At 43.6% G+C, this 25,994-nt stretch overlaps 1 protein-coding gene across 3 annotated transcripts in view; it reads right to left on the bottom strand.

Annotated features, from left to right (window-relative positions):
• Positions 1 to 3,655: 3,655 nt before the first annotated feature.
• The window catches only part of LOC122558239 (CBY1-interacting BAR domain-containing protein 2-like), a 70,908-nt gene continuing 48,569 nt past the window's right edge, over positions 3,656 to 25,994 (bottom strand). For all 3 annotated transcript variants that reach the window (XM_043706594.2, XM_043706592.2, XM_087995564.1), the window contains 3 exons: positions 13,131 to 13,229; positions 12,891 to 12,947; positions 3,656 to 4,753 (listed from right to left, as the gene is read on the bottom strand). In XM_043706594.2, coding sequence (XP_043562529.1) covers positions 4,613 to 4,753; positions 12,891 to 12,947; positions 13,131 to 13,229 — 297 coding nt within the window. In that variant the 3' untranslated portion in view covers positions 3,656 to 4,612. The remainder of the gene's footprint in view (positions 4,754 to 12,890; positions 12,948 to 13,130; positions 13,230 to 25,994) is intronic.

The raw sequence follows: 25,994 nt of genomic DNA on the forward strand, positions 1-25,994 counted from the left end.
AAAAGTATTTCACTCATTTGTAAGCCTCCTGACACTCATTAAATGCAAATTGTTCTGTTCTAAGAATGCTTTCTGTCATGGTGTAATTCAACAGGAGCAGAGTCAGAATGGAGTCTGTACAATTATAAATTATCTATCTCAATGGTAGTCAGCAGAATAATCCCACTTATCACAGAAAGACACAGATCATTGCTGTTTTATTCAGACATTGTGATGGTTATGAATAAGCTGCAAATTGATGTTCATACACCATACAAAACAAAATAAAAAACAGGAACAGGAATTGTTTTCTTTACATGAAAGCAAACCACAAACAATAATGCCTGTTATTAATTTTACCAATGTCACTGATTATGTTTGAGCAAATCACACATATCTCATTAAATAGTTTTCACACGATCTCATGGTTCTATTTTTGAGTACAATGAGAAAGTGGCTGTCGAACGGTTCTCTGTGGAATTAACTCATTCTGATCCAATTTGGGCCATTTGTTCTACTTCTCCTGAGCTCCCGAAGTTGATCTGTGATCACACTGACTAATCACATCAAACTCTACACAAGTTAAAACGGTTTTTTATATCGCAACTAATACATACTGAAAATCCCTTTTGCTTTACAACCTTTTGTATGTTCATTTTTCTAATTGTGTGCCAGTGCTGTTTCAGGAGGACAGAAGAGAGATCACTGGGGTGGTGACCAGTTTAAACTAGCCCAGAGTTCAGGGTCATATTGCAGCTCCTATTAGGATCTGAGAAGACTGGTCTGGACATACCTGGATATTTAAAGTTCAGTAATGAAAAGGTGCTACTGTGTACTGAGAAACATTTCCATCAATATAAACAGACAATGCTGCTAAAAATAACTCCAATGCTTCCCTTTCATCAGGGATTTGCTGTATAATTGCATATGTATATTTGTTTTAACTTGAACAGACTATGCTGTTGTCTAAGGCTCAATGTCTCCTTTCACAGGAATGTCTTTGGTCTCTATCATGCACTCAGTAAGCTGTCCCCTTTGTTGTAAAGGACTATGTTGTTGTTCAGTGCCCCCTTTAATAGGAACGTCTGCACTGCGAGGCACTGTTCCCTTTAGCTGGAGTGATTGCAGTGCTGACTGTAAAACTCAACAATTATACAAAGAACGGAAGTCTACTCTCAACATGAAATGTCACAATTGTGAAGTCTGTGTCAGGTTTGCACCCAATTTCGTCAAATGCTACGTTCCTGAAACAGCTAAATCAAATCCCAATTACTGAGGAAAGAACAGAAAGCCAGTCAATTCCTGGTGATTTGTGATCTTCACATGTTGGCCTCTCCCCAGGAGCAACAACTATGGATTCAAATGCTGCCAATTTGCAAAGACAGTGTTCAGTAAAAAGAAACAAAGCCTCTAATGGACTTCTGATGGACCCAGTTGAACTATTGCCCCACAGTGACCGTAGTTTATTAGCCTCAAATGAGCAACTTGCCTCCCAGACCATTTCCCAACCTTAGACCATGCCACAGCAAATATTTTTAAAACTTTGTCTTGCTGTATTTTGAACCAGTATCTTTAATTATGATATCATGAGAAAGTTTTTTTCAGATATGCTTTCTCTTTTAATGAAAACAGACACAAAGTTAATACTGCAGCAACGTATGGGTGGCATGGTAGCTCAGTGGTTGGCACTGCTGCCTCACAATGCCAGGGACCCGAATTCTATTCCAGCCTCGGGCAACTGTCTGTGTGGAGTTTGCACATTTGCCCCATGCCTGCGTGGGTTTTCTCCTGGGGCTCCAGTTTCCTCCCAGAATCCAAAGATGTACGGTTTAGATGAATTGGCCACACTAAATTGCCCATAGTATTAAGGATGTGTAGGTTAGGTGCATTAGTTACGGATATGTATAGGGTAGGGGAATGGGTCTGGGTGGGTTACTTATTGGAGGGTCGGCGTGGACTTGTTGGGCCAAATAGTCTATTTCCACACTGTAGGAATTCTGTGAACTCATTCAACAGCATCTTCCCAACCCCCAACTTCTACCATCTAGAAGGACAAGGGTAACAGACACATGGGAACACTGGCAAGATACCCTCCAAGTCTCTCACCATCCTGAGTTTGGCCAATATCACTGTTCCTTCAGTGTTGCTGTGTCAGAATCTTAGAATTACCTCCCTTATAGCATTGTGGGTCTACCTACACCCATGGACTGCAGCTCAAAAGGCAGCTTCACCACAACCTTCTCAAGGACATCTAGGGAGGTAGCAATAAACATTGGCCCAGCTAGTGATGCCCATATCTCAGAAGCAAATTAAGGAAAGCCCACATCTACAAACTGTCGAATTCCCCAATGAACCTCCGTAGTGTGCTTAATTCTTCTATCACAGTAAGCTAAAGGCCCTATGACGGGATCCAAAAGCATTATTTTTCCACAAGTAAGCGACATGATGATGAAAGTGTTGAAGTATCACGACAGTGCGTTTAACTCAGCAAAAATGACACATGGCTCCTCTAGTAGGCCTTTGTCAAACAAAGTTTTTTTAAAAAATGAACACAAAGATGTTGAACATCTGCAAAAATCTCCTAAACCTCCCATCAACATTTGACAGAGAAATTGCCAGGATCTCTGAAGAAATGGTTATTGCAGGCATCAGTGTCATTTCTCAATGTTAATGATGTCTTGCACAAAGATCCTGCAGAAATAGATGGAAACATTTTCCAGCTTTTCATGACAATAATGGACTCATTTCAAAGCTGAGCAAGCTGATACTTGCTTCAAGAAACCTTCTTCTCCCTAACAGAAGTGTAAAGTCAGAATGGGGATCTCTGTGCAGGAAGAAAGGATGAAGCCAGCAACTCCACCCAAACGTGTCCAGAGATCAGCGGTGGTGGCAACTCTAACCAGACTTGGCAAAGGAGCACGTCTGTCACTACACATGGCTCTTTCATTTCAAATATCATTAAAATATCCAACATTCTTCCAGGGGTCAACAGAGCAGAAGCAGGAAGAATGCGTTTTCTTGCAGTCAGTTTAAAGATGCAGGGGCGGGATGCTTTCGGAGACAGAATTCAGGACAAAATGAAGTGAATGACATCAGGAAAGCCTTTGATTAAGGGGAAATTGTGCTTTGAGTCTTTTTGATAATGAATCAAAAATGATTGATGAGGGTAATTTGGTTATATAATGTGCAAAAATGTGTGAAATGTTTTTGATAAAGTACTACATGACAACTTTTCAGCAAAATTGACACTCATACAATAAGAGGGAGTTGGGGGGGTGGAGTTAGCATGGGTATAAAGTTGGCTGAGTGCTAAGAAATGAAGGGGTTGGAGGATGGTGTACTGTTGGATTTCCCTAAGGTCAGCTTGGGACCGCTGCTTTACTTAATTTATATTAATGACCCAGACTTGTGTGTGCACAATTTCAAAAATTCTTCAGATATCACAAAAGTTGGAAGTGTACGATGATATATTTCATCAGGACATAGACAAGCCGGTGGAATGGATGAAATGAAATGGAATTTAATCAGAGAAATATGAATTGATCCATTTTGGTTAGAAAAATGAGGAGAAGTAATATAAAAGAAAGAATTAGAATCCCTACAATGTGGAAACAGTCCCTTCTGCCCAACATGACCACACCAACCCACCGAAGAGTAACCCACACAGATTCATTCCCTTACCTTATATTTACCCCTGACTAATGCATCTAACTTGCACAGTCCAGAACACTACGGGCAATTTAGCAAGGCCAATTCACTAACCTGCACATCTTTGGATTGTGGGAGGAAACACACACACAGACATGGGGAGAATGTGGAAACTCTACACTGACAGTCACCCAAGACAGGAATTGAACATGGGTTCCTGGCACTGTGAGGCAGCAGTGCTAACCACTGAATGCAAAAGGAATGCTGCAACAGAGAGAACTATGTGCAAACATTGAGGACACAATGCAGGCAACAAAGTTGCTAAAATGTTTAAGGAATTCTAAAGGGAGCATAAAAGGAGGAAAATTAGGAAGACTTTTCTAAATCTCTGATTTGACCTAGACACATATACATTTCTCTCTTTCTGTTCCCATAATAATTCCTATGTTTCTCTCATTAGATATAGATTCAGCAGCAGAAAGTTGGCTATTTAAAAATCAAAAGAACTGCAGCTGCTGAAAATCAGAAACAAAAATAGAGATTGTTGGAAAAGCTCAGCAGATCTGGCAGCATCTGTCAAGAGAAATCCGAATCATCATTTCAGGTCGAGTCACCCTTCCTCAGAACTGATGGTAGCTCGGGAAATGTCAGTTGGCTATTTACCTCTTTGATCAAATTTATTTTCCTTCCATCCGAGGTCACCGAGAAGTAGTTCTTTAAACCAATTTGAAATCTGAATGTCAAGGACCACATTTGATTGTAACACTGAAGAGTTTGGTTGTCTGGTGTCAATCCATTTTAGAGACTCCAGTCAATGGTCAGGTGTTGGACACTTCTCAGACATCACAGCTACAGGTGCCTATCAATTAGTCTTGTAAATGGTTGGGTTGGCCCAGATACTATTTTAATAATTTTGCTTCCTGAAGCAATTAGTCGGAAAATAATATTATTAGGTGAATTTTGCTTTCCACCAGTAATAGATGACTCATTTTCTAATTTTCGCATATGGATTGTACTCATCATCACTGACATCCTGTAACTCTTCAACCTCTTCCTCTTCTTCTTCCTCTTCCTCTGACTCATCTTCCTGAAAATGGGCATGAAGAACCCTCGTTGTTGTCTGCAGCTGCAATGATACAAGGCATTTAGATCCAGCAGTGAATCAGAGAGAGCAACTCCATAACAAAACACAAGATTAAGAGTTTTATCATTTAAGCAGAAAAGCGGTCAGATTACAGCCAGTCCCCAGGTTATGAATGGATACTGTTCATGAATACGTTCATAAGTCACAGAGTCATACAGTTATAGAGATGTACGGCACAGAAACAGACCCTTCGGTCCAACTTGTCCATGCTGTCCAGATATCCTAACCCAATCTAGTCCCACCTGCCAGCACCCGGCTCATATCCCTCCAAACTCTTCCTATTCACATACCATACAGGTGTCTTTTAAAAGTTGCAATTTTACCAGCCTCCATTACTTCCTTTGGCAGCTTATTCCATCCATGTACCACCCTCTGCATGAAAAAGTTGCCCCTTAGGTCTCTTTTATATCTTTCCCCTCTCACCCTAAACCTCTGCCCTCTAGTTCTGGACTCCCTCACCCCAGGAAGAAGACTTTGTCCATTTATCCTATCCATGCCCCTCATGATTTTATAAACCTCTATAAGGTCACCCCTCAGTCTCTGATGCTCCAGGGAAAACAGCCCCAGCCTATACAGCCTCTCCCTCTAGCTCAAATCCTCCAACCCTGGCAACATCCTTGTAAATCTTTTCTGAACCCTTTCAAGTTTCACAACATCCTTCAGATAGGAAGGAGACAAGAATTGCATGCAATATTCCAACAGTGGCCTTACCAATGTCCTGTACAGACACAACATGACCTCGCAACTCCTGTCAATTTGTATGCAAGCCAAAACACAATACAGTAAAATATAAAACAGCCGTTCATATGTATTAGCCAATGTTCATATATCGGATCATTAAAATTAAAATGAATACAACCTTATGCAGTACTGAGAAAAACAAATACTAGAGTTCACAGCGGATCAGGCAGCATCCATGGAGAGGGAGCAAGGTAATGTTTCAAGTCTAGATGACTCTCCATCAGTGATGAAGTGTGGAGGAGTCAGCATTTATGCTACAGTTGGGTGGAGGAGGAGTTGCAAGGATGGTGGGGTGTAACGTGCTTGGGGAGAAAAGATGTTGGTAGTTCAGATTAAGTGATTGGAACATGAGACTGGCAGCACAATGGTGTGTCTAACTGCCAGATTGGAAAGGATTGACAGTCCCACTGGGGTGGTGGGAGGGGAGAGAGGACATGGTGACAGAGAATGTAACAAGTGTAGCTAAAAGAAAGGGAAGGAATGGGAGTAGCTTCACAATTTGAAGGTGTTGAACTCAATGTTCATTCCAGAAGGCTGTAAAGTGTCTAGTCTGAAGATGAGATGTTGTTTCTCCAGTTTGTGCTGTGATTCACTGGAACACTGCAGCATGCCGAGGACAGACATGTGGGCTTGTGAGCAGGATGCTGTGTTAAAATGACTGGCCAAGGGAAGGTCAGGGTCATGCTTGTACACAGACTGGAGGTGTTCTGCAAAGTGGCCACCCATCTGTGTTTGGTTTCTCCAATGTAGAGTAGGCTGCGCTGGGTGCAGCGAATACAATCCACAAGGTTGGAGGAGATACAGGTGAATTGCCGTTTCACCTGGAAAGGCTGTTTAGGCCCTTGGATGATGAGCAGGGAGGAAGTGAAGGGGCAGTGTTACACCTTCTGCGGTTACATGGGAAGGTGCTGTGGGAAGGGAGGTGGTGTTAGTGGTCGAGGAATGGACTAGGATGTAGCAGAGGGAAATATCCCTGTGGAATGCAGACAGAGTGAGTGAGGGGGAGATGTGTTTGGTGGTGGCATTCTGCTGGAGTTGTCTGAAATGGTAGGGAATGGTCCTTTGAATGCGGAGGCTGTTAGGATGTAAAGTGAGGACAAAGGGGACTGGATCACACCGCTTTGAGTGATGGGAAGGAGAAAGGGTGGAAGCATGGGTGGTAGGTCAGATGCGATTGAAGGCCCTATCAACCACAGTGGGCGGGAGACCACGGTTATCGAAGGAAGCCGTGTTAGCAGCGCTGTTTTGCAAGGTAGCTTCATCTGAACAGATAAGATGTAGCAAAGGAACTGAGAGAATGGGATGGAATCCTTGCAGGATGTGGGGTGTGACGAACTGTAGTAAACGTGGCTATGGGAGTCAGTCATGATTTGGAGATTCCAGTGTTAGACTGGAGTGTACAAAGTTAAAAATCACACAACACCAGGTTATAGTCCAACAGGTTTAATTGGAAGCACTAGCTTTTGGAGCGCTGCTCCTTCAACCACCTGATGGGAGACAGTGACTTTGTAGTGGATGGCAATGGACAGTTATTCCCCAAAATAGAGACAAAGAGGTCAAGGCAAGAAAGGGAAATGTCGGAAATGGACTGTGTGAAAATTATAGTGGGGTGGGAATTGGAGGCAAAATGAATTAATTTTTCAAGGTCCTGGCGGGAGCATGGAGCAGCACCAAAGCAGTCATCAATGTACTGAGAAAGAGTTGTGCGAGTGAGGCAGTTAAACACACCATTGTTCTGTCATTCTCACATTCTGATCACTTAATCTGAACTATCAATAGCTTACCTCCCCCAGCACTCTACAGCCCCTTCCCCCATCCTCCAATAACTATTGCAGAAATGCTGCCCCTTCACTTCAGTTCTGATAAAGAGTCATCTAGGCTCAGGCTGAGAACATTAGCCTGCTCTCTCTCAGATTCCAACATCTGCAATAATTTGCTCCTACAGCCATTTACAGTATCCCATTTGTAAGTAAGAGTGTTTGTAACTAGTTTTGTAAATCATGAACCACCTGTACATTTGCCCACTTATTGACAGTCGCAATATGAATGTTTTCACTTAAATGATTATTATATGAACACTGCATTCAAAAGCTAAAGATTTGCAACTGATCCTATAAAGCTGAAGTACTAGAATTACATCCAAAGAGATCAGTATCCAAGAAGGTGTTTCTCAATCAGATTGTAAATGTTGCTGACTGGATTTTATATTGGTCAGGTTCTACTGTTTCGGAAGGTAGCAAAGAAAAAGCCCATGCTAGTAAAAAGCTACCAACAAAGACCTAGCAATCTCTAATGGCATTGATTTCACCTTCCCTGATGCCAGCTTGAATCAAATGCCATGATGAGGGAATCACTGGATAGGTGATATCACCAAACAGGTTCAGCAGACAATCACATTGAAGTAAGCTCACAGACAGTAAACCAGGAATTGAAGTACAATGACTTTTTCAGTTTCAGTTATACCTTCATAAAGCCACACATGCTAGAATAATACATTATACTTCTAAAAAGAATTTAAAACATTTTAAAGATGTGATTTTTAAAAAAACATAATGAAAAAATTTGAAAACATACAAATACATAATACTTTTTTCCAAGATCAGTGGGTTGATTTCTTTGGATGTAACTGTGAGCATACAATCCAATCAGAAATCCACAACTTCAGCAAGGTATGACATTTTCAATAATTTTTACAGGGATACCAACAGTGATCAATATTCAATGGCTCAGTAGTTTCTACTTGATTGCAGTTTGGGTGGTGGTGCTAAGAGTGGGTCATGATGTGGGGGTTTGGGGGAATACGGTGGGGGTGTGGTGGGTGTTGGAGGGTGGTGACTTTGAATAATGTGCCTCCTGGGCAAACGCAGATTCGCTGACAGCAATGTCTTTGATTCCCATATCTAATTGTGCATGTGCCGATTTATGCCAGAAAGTGTTGACAGTTTTGACACCATCAGTATCACAAGATCTGAGCCATTACCCAAACTGACCTTTGACTCTCCAAACTGCATTCAAATAAAACATATCTGAATATCCGTGAAAGCAAACGATGTGCGGTTTGTTCAAAAACTTCTGAGGATACCTGTTTGGCCTAAGGAAATGCAGATCTCTCAGCTCTCTGCCACTTACGGCAGAGAATCACTCATTTGGCTTTAAATATTCAACACGTTTTGATATATCTGACTCTTAAAGGTAATAAAGAGCTCCTTTGAGGAGGATTTTTAATTTTAGCAAGTTAGTGAAGAAAAGTTGTGAACTAATGCAGACTCAAGCATAAATCCTCCTGTGCTTTTTAATTCTCTGATGAATCTAGAAACACATGAACATGCAATTCAGGAGTAAGAGTAGGCCACTGGGAGCAGGCCTCAGGCAATTTAATATCATCTTAGATCTGATGGTAACCCGACATCTACATTCAAGCCTACCCCTGATAATTTTTCAACCTCTGCTTAACATGAATCCTTTTCCCTCTCCCTTAAAAATATTCAAGGGTTCTGCTTCCACCATCTATCCAAGGAAAGAGTTTCAAAGACCCAGGACCCTCGGTGAGAAAACAAATCACATCATCTCTGTTTTAAATGGGCAACACTTGATTTTTGAACAGAGACCCCTAATGGTAGATTCTCACCACATCTGTCCTGTAAAGACTATTTAAGATTGTATATATTTCAATCAAGTCACCTTTAACTCTTCCAGCAGATGCAACTTAGTCTGTCTAATTTTTCCTCATAAGACAACCCCCACATTCGCTCTATTAATCTAGTAAACCTCTTCTGAACACTCACCAACTTATTTACATTCTTTAGATAAGGTGACTAATTCAGTGCACATCACCATGTGTAACTGAAGCATCCCCCAATGCCTCATCTTCTCCATGGATATCCAATTCCTTTTCACCTCCATCCGCCATGACCAGGGCCTCCTAGCCCTCCGCTTTTTCCTCTCCAGACGTCCCCAACAGTACCCTTCCACTGATACTCTCATTCGTTTGGCCGAACTGGTCCTCACCCTTAACAATTTCTCCTTCGAATCCTCCCACTTCCTCCAGACCAAAGGGGTAGCCATGGGCACACGTATGGGCCCCAGCTATGCCTGTCTCTTTGTTGGCTACATAGAACAGTTGATCTTCCATAATTACACCGGCACTACTCCCCACCTCTTCCTCCGCTACATTGACGCCACCTCGTGCTCCCGCGAGGAGGTTGAGCAATTCATCAACTTCACCAACACATTCCATCCTGACCTTAAATTTGCCTGGACCATCTCTGACACCTCCCTCCCCTTCCTGGACCTCTCCATCTCCATTAATGACGACTGACTTGACACTGACATTTTTTACAAACCCACTGACTCCCACAGCTACCTGGATCACACCTCTTCCCACCCTACCTCTTGCAAAAATGCCATCCCGTATTCCCAATTCCTCCGCCTCCACAGGATCTGCTCCCAGGAGGACCAGTTCCACCACAGAACACACCAGATGGCCTCCTTCTTTAGAGACCGCAATTTCCCTTCCCACGTAGTTAAAGATGCCCTCCAATGCATCTCGTCCACATCCCGCACCTCCGCCCTCGGACCCCACCCCTCCAACCATAACAAGGACAGAATGTCTCTGGTGCTCACCTTCCACCCTACCAACCTTCGCAAAAACCAAATCATCCACTGACATTTCCGCCACCTCCAAAAAGACCCTACCACCAGGGGGATATTTCTCTCCCCACCCCTTTCCGCCTTCCGCAAAGACCGTTCCCTCCGTGACTACCTGGTCAGGTCCACGCCCCCCCTACAACCCACCCTCCCATTCTGGCACCTTCCCCTGCCACCGCAGGAACTGTAAAACCTGTGCCAAACCTCCTCCCTCACCTCTATCCAAGGCCCTAAAGGAACCTTCCACATCCATCAAAGTTTTTACCTGGACATCCACTAATATCATTTATTGTATCCGTTGCTCCAGATGCGATCTCCTCTACATTGGGGAGACTGGGCGCCTCCTAGCAGAGTGCTTTAGGGAACATCTCCGGGACACCCGCACCAATCAACCAAACCGCCCCGTGGCCCAACATTTCAACTCCCCGTCCCACTCTGCCGAGGACATGGAGGTCCTGGGCCTCCTTCACCGCCGCTCCCTCACCACCCGACGCCTGGAGGAAGAACGCCTCATCTTCCGCCTCGGAACACTTCAACCCCAGGGCATCAATGTGGACTTCAGCAGTTTTCTCATTTCCCCTTCCCCCACCTCACCCTAGTTCCAAACTTCCAGCTCAGCACTGTCCCCATGACTTGTCCGGACTTGTCCTACCTGCATATCTCCTTTTCCACCTATCCACTCCACCCTCTCCTCCCTGACCTATCACCTTCATCTCCTCCCCCACTCACCTATTGTACTCTATGCTACTTTCTCCCCACCCCCACCCTCCTCTAGCTTATCTCTCCACGCTTCAGGCTCTCTGCCTTTATTCCTGATGAATAGCTTTTGCCCGAAACGTCAGTTTCGCTGCTCCTTGGATGCTGCCTGAACTGCTGTGCTCTTCCAGCAACACTAATCCAGAATGAAGCATAGCTTCCCTGCTGTTGCATTCAACTACCCTTGTGATGTGATAAAATTCTTTTAGTTTACCTAATTGCTTGCTGTATCTGCATTCTAACCTCTTGTGATTCATATACAAGGACAGACAGAGCTCTGTACTCTCTCGCCATTTAGTTCATTTGCTTCTTGTAAATTCCTCTGGCCAAAATGGGCAACTTGACTCCACTTGCCACACCTTTTCCTACTCACTTCGAGTCATAGAGTCATACTGTTCATGAATACGTTCATAAGTCACAGAGTCATAGAGTCATTGAGATGTACAGCATGGAAACAGACCCTTCGGTCCAACCCGTCCATGCCGACCAGATATCCCAACCCAATCTAGTCCCACCTGCCAACACCCGGCCCATATCCCTCCAAACCTTTCCTACTCATATACCCATCCAGATGCCTTTTAAATGTTGCAATTGTACCAGCCTCCACCACTTCCTCTGGAAGCTTATTCCATACACGTACCACCCTCTGCGTGAATAAGTTGCCCCTTAGGTCTCTTTTCCCCTCTCACCCTAAACCTATGCCCTCTAGTTCTGGACTCCCCCACTCCAAGGAAAAGACTTTGTCTATTTACCCTATCCATGCCCCTCATGATTTTATAAATCTCTATAAGGTCACCCCTCAGCCTCCGAGAAAACAACCCCAACCTATTTGCCTCTCCCTGTAGCTCAAATCTTCCAACCCTGGCAACATCCTTGTAAATCTTTTCTGAACCTTTTCAAATTTCACAACATCTTTCTGATAGGAAGGAGACCAGAATTGCACGCAATATTCCAAATGTGGCCTAACCAATGTACAGCCGCAACATGACCTCCCAACTCCTGTACTCAATACTCTGACCAGTAAAGGAAAGCATACCAAACGCCTTCTTCACTATCCTAGCTACCTGCGACTCCACTTGCAAGGAGCTATGAACCTGCACTCCAAGGTCTCTTTGTTCAGTAACACTTCTTAGGACTTTACCATAAAGTGTATAAGTCCTGCTAAGATTTGTTTTCCCAAAATGTCGCACCTCGCATTTATTTAAATTAAACTCCATCTGCCACTTCTCAGCCCATTGGCCCATCTGATCAAGATCCTGATGTAATCTGAGGTAACTTTCTTTGCTGTCCACTGCACCTCCGATTTTAGTGTCATTTGCAAACCTACTAACTACATCAGTTATGCTCACATCCAAATCATTTATATAAATGGTGAAAAGTAGTTTAACCTATAAATAAGTTTTGTAACCTCCTTGTGTCCTCTTCAAAACCTAATTTCCAACCAATCATTTCGATGTCTACAATATTGGCAATCAAAACTGCTGACCCTCCATTTGAGTAATTTATGGAAATGATATATAATTGAAGTCCCAACACTGATTCCTGTGGCCTGCCAATCATTAACATCTTGCCAGTCTCAAAAAGACACACTTGCACATACTCTCTGCTCCCTATTAGCCAGCCAGTTTTCTAACCTAATTCCAACACCGTGAACTTTTATTTTCCACAATAACATCTGATGAGATAACTTATTAAATGTGTTCTGGAAATCTAAGTACAGTGCATCCACAGTTCCCCTTTCAACTGCCGTGCATGTTACTTCCTCAAAGAACTCTAATGGATTGGCAAAGCATAACACCCTTTTCACAAAACCATGATGACTCTGCCTGATTAACGTCAACATATCCAAGTGCCTGGCTATAACTTTTTAAATTAATTTAATAATCTATGAATTGACACTTGGTTCTTGTAATCTCTTGAGTTGGTTCTAATTGCCAGAGGAGACAAGAGAGAAATTTTTTAGAGTAATCTTTACCTTACTGCCACTGGACTTTCTTCTGTCTTTTCGCGCCTCTCTCAGGGGTTTACCTGGCTGCAGAAGGAAGAGAGTGAAATATGTGTTTAGTCCTGTTGTTTATGCTACTGTGGTTGTGGTAGGCTTTCTTGCCTGTGAATTTTGAATGTTTGACTGAGTCTCATTGGTTCCTTGCTATGCCTGAACAATAACATTCCATTTCCAGTTGATTAACTTGGAAGGAAAAGCAAAAATAGTTACCTGACTGGCTGGGGACTGTTCTAAAGTTGAGTTGCTATTGGATGAAGATGGCCGTGCATCATTCTCAAGTTCACTGATGGATACCTTCGACTTAAATGCCTGTGGAACAAAATTCAAATGCAACAGGTTAAAATGAAATGAAAGCTAAGAGCTAAGAGGGATGTTGTAGAAGATTGTAGAGCAGGATCAAGAGCAGAATGGCCTCCCTTTCTTCTTATCCTGACTAGTGAGCTTCTCATCTACTTGTAGGATTGAAGTATCTTTGGAAAAGAGGTGGGGAAGAAAAATCTGAAGCAACTCACACAGTGAGTACAGCCTCTTGGGTAACTGGAGTAAATGGGGTAATGGTGGGTTAATGGTAGTATCATTGGATTCGTAATCCAGAAGCTCAGGTTAATGCTCTGAGAATACTGGTTTAGTTCCCACCAATTAAATTTAAAAAAATGAAAAAAAAAGTTTTTAAGTTTTTTTACAAAATTACAAAACTAGTACAAAATAGTGTAACCACTTTACAATATAATAGCAATAACAATATAAATAAAGAAAACAAGCTACTAATCTACTATACAAACTACCAAAACACAAAAAGAGGATATATTAAAAAAAGAAAGCTCTATATATAAAGAAGAAACTACAGTACGGTAAATAACTAACAAAAAAGAGATAAATAAGCATTCAAAATCGAAGTAGACCAAGTCGTAACAAGATAGCTTAATTTACATTCAATAAAGTTACAACACTCAACGCATTCTCATCACAGCTCCCCATCAGTGGGAACAATAGTGCGTAGACCTGTATTTATACAGGATTCTTCCTCCCAGGAGTCCCTGAACCGACAGACATCCTCACGGCTCGACAAAGGCCCCAGATAATATGGGCAATATATCGACATCGATATAACTCAATAAGGGCCACCATGTTCTATAATACAATTCCATTTTCTGGTGCACCATATTCGTAAGGAAGGCCAGGGGAATATGTTCCATAATTATCTTATGCCAGTTCGAGAGTCATAGAACATTGAACATAGAACAGTACAGCACAGAACAGGCCCTTCAGCCCACGATGTTGTGCCGACCATTGATCCTCATGTGAGGTAAACCTAATGTGCGAACTCTCAAATTTCTGTGACCATATGCATGTCTAGCAGTCTCTTAAATATCCCCAATGACCTCGCTTCCACAACTGCTGCTGGCAATGCATTCCATGCTCTCACAACTCTCTGCATGAAGAACCCGCCTCTGACATCTCCTCTATACTTTCCGCCAAATAGCTTAAAACTATGACCCCTCGTGTTAACAATTTCTGCCCTGGGAAATAGTCTCTGGCTATCAACTCTATCTATGCCTCTCATTATCTTGTACACCTCAATTAGGTCCCCTCTCTTCCTTTTTTCCTGGGGGACTTTCCAATATCCAGCTCACTAATATGTTTTTCCTCGCACAAAAATAGAGGATAGTAAACAGTTTTTTCCCATGCACATCCAGAGAGGGAAAATTAGGAAAATCCAAAAGGAGAGACACTGAATCCAGCCAAGATCTTTGCCAAGGCATTCGCTACACTGTCCCAGTACCTGCAGATCTTGTGGTATGTCCACAAACAATGAGTGTGAATAGTGACTTCTATTTTGTGCTTAGGGCACATTGGGGATGCTCCTATCTTAAACTTTGCAAGTCGTTCTGGTGCCATGTGGGCCCTATAAAGTATCTTCAACTGAATAGCTTGAATCCTATTATAGACAGAGATCTTCCTAGCATTTTCCCAGATGTCCTCCAACATCTCTGAGGAGATTTCCACCCCTAATTCTTGAGTCCAGATTTTATATAGTCGTTCCATGTCCTTTCACACATTATTACCGAGCAAGTGATAGAGAGTACTGACCGAGGGGGCACCCACTGACCGAAGCACTTTCCTCTCCATATCTGATTTATAAGGATTAACCATCAATGTGGTCTTTTTTTGTGACAAAGTCTCATACTTGAAAATATCAGAAGAGGACCTTGCTGGGTAACCTGAACTTCTGATGCAACTGTTCGAAGGACACCATGCCCTCCCCATCAAATAAATCCCCCAAGCAAGAGACTCCTCTGGACTCCTAAAATTTAAAACCAGTGTCTATCAAACCTGGCTGAAATCCCAACATTCCCACTATAGGAGTGAAGGGGGAGGTTTTTTGTAAATTATCCTCACTCTGTCGCATCATCCTCCAAGCTTTGACTGTTTTTAGGACAATTGGGCTTTTACAATCTGTGATGAGATCTGTGACAGTTCTCATCTTGTCCATAAGCAACAGGTTGATGATGGGGGTATTTTGCCTGGGAAGCCTCGATGTCCAACCAAATTGATTGTGGATCATGAGAGGCCCAATCAGCCACATATGATAGCAAAGAGCTCAGTTGGTACTTCCTAAAGTCTGGGAAATCTAGCCCCCCCCCCTTTCTTGTGAGAGCTGCAATTTATCTAATTTGAAAAGGGACTGTCTATGATGCCAAATAAAGGATCCGAGCCAAGCATAAAGCCAACGCAGTGCCTGTCTCAGCAATACCAAAGGAAGCATTCTCATGGGGTATAATAGACGAGGGAGAACATTCATCTTGACCAGAACTATTCTTCCCAACCAGGATATCAGAAGATCTTCCCAACACCGAAGATCCTGCCTTATTTTCTCTAATAACTGCACATAGTTAGCTTTATATAGCTGATCAAAAGCCGGGGTGATAAAGATACTTAAAGACAGAAAACCTCCCTGTGACCACCGAAAGGGGAAACGAGTTCCATCCCCAAAGTTGGATATGCTGATAAGACCCTTCCACCGGCATGGCTTCTGATTTCATAAAATTAATTTTGTACCCGGAAAACACACCAAATAAATTAACCACTTGTATTAAGCGGGGCACAGATGTCAATGAATCAGTTAAGAAAAGAAGGACGTTATCCGCATAAAGAGTAATTTTATGGTTGCCTGATCCTACCTCCGGAGCTGTTATGCTGAGGTCTGTCTGAAAGGCCAGTGGTTCGATCACTGGTGTGAATAATAGTGGAAAAAGAGGGCAACCTCTTGTTGGTTGGTGGCAACCTCTGCCAACACCAAAACTATCTGATTTCATACCATTAGTAAGTACCACTGCTTTCTAGTCACTATATCGCACTGCGACCCATTTGGTAAAAACCTCTCCAAGGCCAAACCGTTCCATAATATAAAAAAGGTATGGCCATTCCACCCAATCAAATGTTTTCTCTGCATCTAGGGAAATGATCAAGTCCGGTATTGCTCTTTGCTGGCATATTTGCACCATATTTAGTAGACCTACGACCCTTAACAAACCCTGTCTGGTCCTCTTTTATGATAAATGGCAATGCCCTCTCCAGTCTTAATGCCAGCACTTTTGACAGGATTTTAAAGTCTACATTCAGTAAGGATATAGGCCTATACGAAGTACAGTCTTCAGGGGTTTTCCCTTTCTTGAGAATGAGACAGATATTTGCTTCTCTCAAAGAGGACAGGAGATTACCCTGACTGAATGAATAGTTGTACATGTCCAGAAGCGGTCCAGCCAGTTAATCTATAAACTCTTTATAGAACTCATTTGGAATCCATCTGGCCTGGGCGCTTTACCACTCTGGAGCAGCCTCACCGCCCCCTGCATTTCCTGAGTTGTCAAGGGGGCACTCAAAAAGGACACCTGCTCCGAGGTTACACCTGACAGGTCCAAGTTCTTAAAAAAGGACTCCATCTCCCTCATTTTATCCTCACAGTCCTCCAACTGATACAGCTCAAAATAGAATTTTCAAAATACTGCATTGATCTTTTTAGGATCACAAGTCAAAGTGCCAGCATTCTCTCTAATAGATGTAATAGACTGGGGAGCCTTCTTCTTTCTGGCAAGGTATGCTAGATACCTGCCTGGTTTATCACCGTGCTCAAATATCCCCTGCTTCGCAAATACTCTCTACTCTTTGCTGTTTGAGTATGTGCAGCATTCAAAGTAGCCCTGAGTGCTGTAATCCGCAGTAATTTGGTTATGGACGGCTTGTCAACATACGCTGACTCAGCTGCCTTCAGGCGAGCCTTGAGCAGACATTGTTGTTCTCCCCTCTGTCGTTTCTGGGTCGCAGAATACGAGAGAATCAAGCCCCGTGCATAGGCCTTGGCAGTCTCCCACATCACCAATGGGTTGCTGGCCATACCTAAGATAATATCCCAGAAAGCTTTAAATTCCTGTGAAAAGTAATCTATAAACTTACTATCTTTCAGTAGAAGAGGGTCCATATGCCAGTGCCGGGAATCCATCTCATCACCACCAGCCTTAACCTCCATATACACTGTCGCATGGTCAGAAACACCTATATTCCCTATTTTGCAGGACAGTGCTGAGTTCAAAAAGGTCGAAGGGACAAAAAACATTTCAATTCTGGTATGGCACTTATGTGGGTTAGAATAAAAGGTAAAATCTCTACCCTCAGGGTGAAGACATCTCCACACATCTACCAGTCCCAACTCCCTGTTCAAATCCACCAACTGCCTGGATTGCAGAGATATACCTGCAGAGCCCCTAGGCATCCTGTCCACATCAGGATCAAGATACGGTTGAAATCTCCCCCTATAATTGTGTGATGCCCCCCCCCAAGGACCATCAATCTGGACAGCGCATCCATTACGAATATAAAAGGATGTGCCGGAGGGCAATATACATTCAGGATCCCGTACTCCTCACCATGTACTAGAGCTTTAAGTATTATAAACCGCCTGGACTCATCCTTTATTTGGCTTAACATTCGAAATGAAAGATTCTTCCTGATGAGAATGGCCACACTTTTCGAGTTAAAAGATGAGAAAACACCTGGCCAAATCCTTCCTGTTGCTCCTTGTCAGTTAGATGTTTGTCCTGTAATAGGGCTACATCGACCTTCTCTCTTTTAAGACTTAACAGTATCTTTTTCCTTTTAATTGGTGGATGACTCCCTTTAACATTCCAGGTGCACCACTTAAACGAGTGCCTAGATTAGATTACTTACTGTGTGGAAACAGGCCCTTCGGCCCAACAAGCCCACACCGACCCGCCAAAGCTCAGCCCACCCAGACCCATTCCCCTACATTTACCCCTTCACCTACCACTATGGGCAATTTAGCATAGCCAATCCACCGAGCCTGCACATTTTTGGATTGTGGGAGGAAACCGGAGCACCCAGAGGAAACCCACACAGACACTGGGAGAATGTGCAAACTCCACACAGAGAGTCACCTGAGGCGGGAATTGAACCCGGGTCTCTAGCGCTGTGAGGCAGCAGTGCTAACCACTGTGCCTAGCCGTGATCATCCAAGAGAGTCCGAGCTCCCCCCAGGAGGAAGAACCCCACTCATAGATAACTGAGTAAAGACCGTAAACAATTCACATAGATTTAAAAATACAACCTTTAAAACTACTAAATCAAAACTGCTAAAAACTACTCCTAAGAAGTAACAACATAAAACATAACTAAAAGGAGACTTTCCCCCTTATCCACCGGGGGCACTCCGACCATCCAATACTCCCACCATGACTCCCACCATGACTCCTTCCACTGTGGCCATGCCCTTGCCCCAGACATCACAAAGGAAAATAAACAAATACCAATATCTTATAACAAGGAAGTTAAAGGTGGGCACCCAACCCATCCCTTCCATACTACTACCCTAGGCATTCTTGGCAAAGCAGCAACATGAGATAAAATATATAAAATTATAATCCCGACATATATTGAAGGAAAAATCACAAACACCCCCCAACAACCAGGTAAAGCAAGCAGATTACAAATAAAAATTTAAAAAAGGAAGAAAACAAAAGGGAGGTGGAAGGGGCGGGGGGGGGGGGGGGGGGGGGGGGAAGGGGGTAAAATAGAATAATTGTCCATATAATTCAGGCTATTCAGTCTATTTTAGAACGTCCAAAAATTCTTTTGCCTTTTCCAGCGATCCAAAGTGAAACGTTGACACTCCATGGCTGAAGCACAGTGTTGCCGGATATCTCATGGAGTACTGAATATTCAGATCCCTCAGACGCTTCTTTACATCATCAAAAGCCTCCTCTTGCAGATCATGACCGGGGAGAAGTCCTGAAAGAGCATTATTCTTGACCCCTTGTAAACCATAGCCTGGGGACCCTTCCCCAGTGCTCGAGGAGCTTCCAGCATAATTTATTTGTCTCTATAATGCTGGAGTCGCACTAAGACCAGGCAGGGACGTTGGTCCGATCTGGGACTGCGCACTGCGACCCAGTGGGCCCGCTCGACCCGCACTGGCCTATCTCAGACTCCAGTCTCAGCAGTTGGGGGAGCCATTGCTCCAGGAAGTTAACAAGCTGGCATTCTTCATCCTGTTTGGGAAGGCCCTGCAACCGGATATTTTTCCATCGACCTCGATGTTTAAGGTCTTGACCTGCTCCTCCAAGGCCCATACTCGACGGTCCAGGGCCTGGACTTGGTTTGGGGAACATTTGGCCGTGGTCTTGGAAGCCGAAGTCCATTGCTCCGCCCCACCGACACACTGCCCGAGAGTCTGGAGGTCCAGATCATACGTTTGCAGCATGACTGAGATCGAGCAACAGTATGTGATGGGTGGCAGTTATAGGAAGGGGGGAAAGTCTCAGATACAGTCAAATAGATGGGGTAACTCCAGGAAAGGTAAGAGAGGTAGGCAGCTAGTGCAGGAACCTTCTGTGGCTATATCCATTTCAAACAAGTATGCTGTTTTGGAAAATGTAGGGGGTGATGGATTCTCAGGGGAATGTAGCACAAACAGCCAACTTTCTGGTATTGAGACTGGCTCTAATGCAATGAGGGGTACGTCGGGTTCTAAGAGATAAATTGTGTTAGGGGACTCTCCAGTCCGAGGTATAGACAGACGTTTCTGTGGCCAGCAGCGAAAAATCAGAATGGTGTGTTGCTTTCCTGGAGCCAGGATCAAGGATGTCTCAGAGGGTGAGCAGAATGTTCTCACGGGGTAGAGGGGCCAGCAACAGGTCATTGTTCACATTGGAACCAATGACACAGGAAGGGAAAAGGTTGAGATTCTGAAGGGAGAAAACAGAGAGCTAGGCAGAAATTTAAAAAGGAGGTTCTCAAGGGTAGTAACATCTGGATTACTCCCAAGGCTATGAGCTAGTGAGGGCAGGAATAGGAGGATAGAGCAGATGAATGCATGACTGAGGAGCTGGTGTATGGGAGAAGGATTCACATTTTTGAATCATTGGAATCTCTTTTGGGGTAGAAGTGACCTGTACAAGAAGGACGGATTGCACCTAAATTGGAAGGGGACTAATATACTGGTAGGGAGATTTGCGAGAGCTGCTTGGGAGGATTTAAACTAGTAAGGTGAGGGGTGGGACCCAGGGAGATAGTGAGGAAAGAGAGCGATCTGAGACTGGCACGGTTGAGAACAGAAGCAAGTCAAACAGTCAGGTCAGGCCGGGACAAGGTAGCACTAATGAATTAAACTGTATTTAATTCAATGCAATGGGCCTAACAGGGAAGGCAGATGAACTTAGGGAATGGTTTTAGATTAGATTAGATTAGATTACTTACAGTGTGGAAACAGGCCCTTCGGCCCAACAAGTCCACACCGCCCCGCCGAAGCGCAACCCACCCATACATTTACCCCTTACCTAACACAACAGGCAATTTAGCATGGCCAATTCACCTAACCTGCACATCTTTGGACTGTGGGAGAAACCGGAGCACCCGGAGGAAACCCACGCAGACACGGGGAGAACATGCAAACTCCACACAGTCAGTCGCCTGAGGCGGGAATTGAAACCGGGTCTCTGGCACTGTGAGGCAGCAGTGCTAACCACCGTGCCACCGTGCCGCCCACGGTTGGGAACATGGGACTGGGATATCATAGCAATTATGGAAACATGGCTCAGGGATAGACAGAACTGGCAGTTTAATGTTCCAGGATACAAATGCTACAGGAAGGATAGAAAGGGAGGCAAGGGGGGGTGACATTTTTGATAAGGAATAGCATTACAGCTGTACTGAGGGAGTTATGATTTGGAGATGCTGGTGTTGGACTGGGGTGTACAAAGTTTAAAATCACACAACACCAGGTTAAAGTCCAACAAGTTTCATTGGAAGCACACTAGCTTTCAAAGCGTCACTCCGAAAGCTAGTGTGCTTCCAATTAAACCTGTTGGACTATAACCTGGTGTTGTGTGATTTTTAATTTTGTACTGAGGGAGGATATTCCCGGAAATACATCCAGGGAGGTTATTTGGGTGGAACTGAGAAATAAGAAAGGGATGAACACCTTATTGGGATCGTATTATAGACCCCCTAATAGTCAGAGGGAAATTCAGAAAACTTGTAAGGAGATCTCAGCTATCTGTAAGAATAATAGGGTGGTTATGGTAGGGGATTTTAACTTTGCAAACATAGACTGGGACTGCCATAGTGGTAAGGTTTAGATGGAGAGGAATTTGTTAAGTGTGTACAAGACAATTTCTGATTCAATATGTGGATGTACCTATGAGAGAAGGTGCAAAGCTTGACCTACTCTTGGGAAATAAGGCAGGGCAGGTGACTGAGGTGTCAGTGGGGGAGCACTTTGGGGGCCAGCGACCATAATTCCATTAGATTTAAAATAATGATGGAAAAGGATAGACCAGATCCAAAAGTTGAAGTTCTAAAAGGCCAATTTTGACGGTATTAGGCAAGAACTTTCAAAAGCTGATTGAACGCAGATGTTCGCAGGTAAAGGGACGGCTGTAAAATGGGAAGCCTTCAGAAACGAAACAACGAGAATCCAGAGAAAGTATATTCCTGTTAGGGTGAAAGAAAAGACTAATAAGTATAGGGAATGCTGGATGACTAAAGAAATTGAGGGTTTGGTTAAGAAAAAGAAGGAAGCATATGTAAGGTATTGACAGGATAGATTGAGTGAATCCTGAGAAGAGTATAAAGGCAGTAGGATTATACTTAAAAGGGAAATCAGGAGGGCAAAAAGGGGACTTGAGATAGCTTTGGGAAATAGAATTAAGGAGAATCCAAAGGATTTTTACAAATACATTAAGGACAAAAGGGTAACTAGGAGAGAATAGGACCCCTCAGAGATCAGCAAGGCAGCCTTTGTGTGGTACCGCAGAAAATGGGGGAGATACTAAACGAGTATTTTTCATCAGTATTTCACGTGGAAAAGGATATGGTAGATATAGAAAGTAGGGAAATAGATGGTGATACATTGCAACATGTCCATATTTCAGAGAAGGAAGTGCTGGGTGTCTTGAAATGCATAAATGTGGATAAGTCCTCAGGACCTGATCAGGTGTACTCTAGAACTCAGTGAGAAGCTAGGGAAGTGATTGCTGGGCCTCTTGCTGAGATATTTGTATCAGCTATAGTCACAAGTGAGGTCCCGGAAGACTGGAGGTTGGCTAACATAGTCCCACTCTTTAAGAAGGGTAGTAAGGACAAGCCAGGGAACAATAGACCGGTGACCCTGACCTCAGGTCGGCACGTTGTTGGAAGGAATCCTGAGGGACAGGATGTACATGTATTTGGAAAGGCAAGGACTGATTAGGGATAATCAACATGGCTTTGTGCGTCGGAAATCATGTCTCACAAACTTGATTGAGTTTTTTGAAGGAGTAACAAAGAGGATTGATGAGGGCAGAGCGGTAGATGTGATCTGTATGGACTTCAGTAAGGCTTTCGACAAGGTTCCCCATGGGAGACTGATTAGCAAGGTTAGATCTCATGGAATACAGGGAGAACTCACCATTTGGATATAGAACTGGATCAAAGATAGAAGACAGAGGGTGGTGGTGGAGGGTTGGTTTTCAGACTGGAGGCCTGTGACCAGTAGAGTTCCACAAGGATCAGTGCTGGGTCCTCTACTTTTTGTCATTTATATAAATGATTTGGGTGAGAGCATAAGAGGCATAGTTAGTAGGTTTGCTGATGACACCAAAATTGGAGGTGTAGTGGACAGCGAAGAAGGTTACCGTTGGTTACAACAGGATCTTGATCAGATGGACCAATGGGCTGAGAAGTGGCAGATGGAGTTTAATTCAGAAAAATGCGAGATGCTGCATTTTGGGAAAGTAAATCTTACCAGGACTTATACACTTAATGGTAAGGTCCTAGAGAGTGTTGCTGAACAAAGAGACCTTGGAGTGCAAGTTCATTGCTCCTTGAAAGTAGAGTCGCAGGTAGATAGGATAGTGAAGAAGGCATTTGGTATGTTTTTTTTATTGGTCAGAGTATTGAGTACAGGAATTGGGAGGTCATGTTGGGGCTGTACAGGACATTGGTTAGGCCACTGTTGGAATATTGCAATTCTGGTCTCCTTTCTATCGGAAAGAGGTTGTGATACTTGAAAGGGTTCAGAAAAGATTTACAAGGACGTTGCCAGGGTTGGAGGATTTGAGCTATAAGAAGAGGCTGAACAGGCTGGGGCTGTTTTCCCTGGAGCATCAGAGGTTGAGGGGTCACCTTATGTGGTTTACAAAATTATGGATAGGATAAATAGACAAAGTCTTTTCCCTGGGGTGGGGGAGTCCAGAACTAGAGGGCATAGGTTTAGGGTGAGAGGGGAAAGATAAGGGGCAAGAGGGTGGTACGTGTATGGAATGAGCTGCCAGAGGATGTGGTGGAGGCTGGTACAATTGCAACATTTAAAAGACATTTGGATGGGTATATGAATAGGAAGGGTTTGGAGGGATATGGGCCAGGTGCTAGCAGGTGGGATTAGATTGGGTTGGGATATCTGGTCGGCATGGATGGGTTGGACTGAAGGCTCTGTTTCCATGCTGTACATCTCTATGACTCTATAACTCTATGACTCCCACCTTGCTCGGGTCTCCTCCATCGATGCATCAATCCTCTCTCGGAGTTTTACAAACTCTGAGACCTAGCTTGCCTCTGGAGATAAGTCCCCTGGGGCGGCTGCAGATGCATCTGTTGCTGCAGGGGGGTGGGGGGGGTGTCCCTGTGTGTTGTAGGTTCTGTGCTCCTTTGCCTTTAGTCATGTTAGAGTGCGCCAAGCTACTCAAGTTTGGTGGAAAATGGCTATAGCAGCCAGGAAAAAACTATTTTTAGCTACTTAAGAGGTGAAGTGAGGGTAGGTGCCTCATTTTGTCTGGGTTCTGGGCAGAGCTCAGCAAACCGGACCTACTGGGTCAGCGCCATCTTGAATCGCCCAAGTTCAAACAATTAATCAATTACTGAAAGCGAAAACCAGTCTCATAATGGTGGCCATGAAATCATCAATTGCTTGAGCAAGATTTATAACGCAAAGATCCTTCAAGGGAAGAAGTCTAACTTAGATAGAATTCCAGACCACACAGGAAAGTGGCTCGCTTTTAGCTGTTCAATAAACAGTGGACAAAGGGCAATGAGGAATGGGGAGAAAATGCTGGCCTTGTCAGAGGCGCCCACAATCCAAAAATAGATGAAAAAAATCCAAAATAGATCAATGCAGACCTCCCCACCCACCCCCAGCACCACCTCCCCCCTCCCCTCCACGCCCCACCCCCCTAATATTTGCCGAAAGGTTGAATGGAAACAAACAGTGGTTAATGTTGGGCTAAATAATGAGAGGATGGAAGAACTCCCAGCTGTGAATGTGAATTCCTGGAATTCCACAGTTTGTAAGTTGCCTGAAATCCTGTCTCCGATGTTTACATTGGCACTGCTTCATGGAACACTCTCATCAGTGATGCTGTGAGAGTGGTCTAGGAGAAAAGTGGTTGTAGGCTGAGGTTTATAAATGATCTGGATGGAGGTTTTGTGGCACAATTTAGAAATTTGAAGGTAACACGAAGCATTGATTTAGGCTGGTCTTGATGTGTAGGGAGGCAGACTTCATGACTGGCAAATTGTGTTTCGTTTGGAATGATGCAATATTATGCACATTGCCATTGTAAATGTTCAACATTTAGGGAAAAAAAATCACAAAATCCTGAGAAATATAAAGATTTATGTGTGTCCTAATTTATAAATCTCTAAAAGTAAATGGCATGAATTGATAGTGTAAATACGATGATGAATGTGCCCATAATAATATTAATTATAAAACTATGATACTTTTTCCTTGTCCAAGATCTTGGCTTCATGTGAAACACATGTTTAGTTTTTGATATGTCACAAGGTAAATAATATTAAAACTTTGGAAAGGGAGAAAACTGATTCGCAGGAAAAGAAATCCTTATTAGCAAGTTAGGCTAAAAAAGTTGGGAGATGAAAATGTGTTGCTGGAAAAGCACAGCAGGTCAGGCAGCATCCAAGGAGCAGGAGAATCGACATTTCGGGCATGAGCCCTTCTTCAGGAATCCGCATCAGGTCAGGCAACATCCAAGGAACAGGAGAATCGACGTTTCAGGCATGAGCGCTTTTCCAGCAACACATTTTCAGCTCTGATCTCCAGCATCTGCAGTCCTCACTTTCTCCTAAAAGAGTTGGGACTCTACATTTCAGTGAAGTGTAGATTTACAACTGTTCTGACTGAAGCTTAGGAGATAATGAAGGGAATAGATGGTGTTTCAGTTTGTATTAATTAAATGCTCTATTTAAAAGCTCTCGAGGTTGGTCTCCCACATTCTACACTATATGGACGTGAGGTGATCTAACACTCTGCTGCTCACGAGTTAGTGCCATTCTGCTATCACCTGCCCCATGCAGATTGATCAATATTACCTCACATTCAAGCAACATCTTAATTTTAAAGTTCTCATTTCTGTTTTCAAATCTATCCATCGCCTTAGAGTGCCCATTTCTGAAATCATCTCCTATTTCAGAACCCTGTTCTCCTTCTATTCTGGCTTTTTGTGCATCTCCAAATTTAACTGCAGCTGTACTTCCTGCTCCTCGGATGCTGCCTGACCTGCTGTG

This window comes from Chiloscyllium plagiosum, unplaced genomic scaffold (genome assembly GCF_037043375.1).
Source record: "Chiloscyllium plagiosum isolate Xiang-an unplaced genomic scaffold, Cpla_swu_hap1 HiC_scaffold_17, whole genome shotgun sequence".
Lineage (NCBI taxonomy): Eukaryota > Metazoa > Chordata > Chondrichthyes > Orectolobiformes > Hemiscylliidae > Chiloscyllium > Chiloscyllium plagiosum.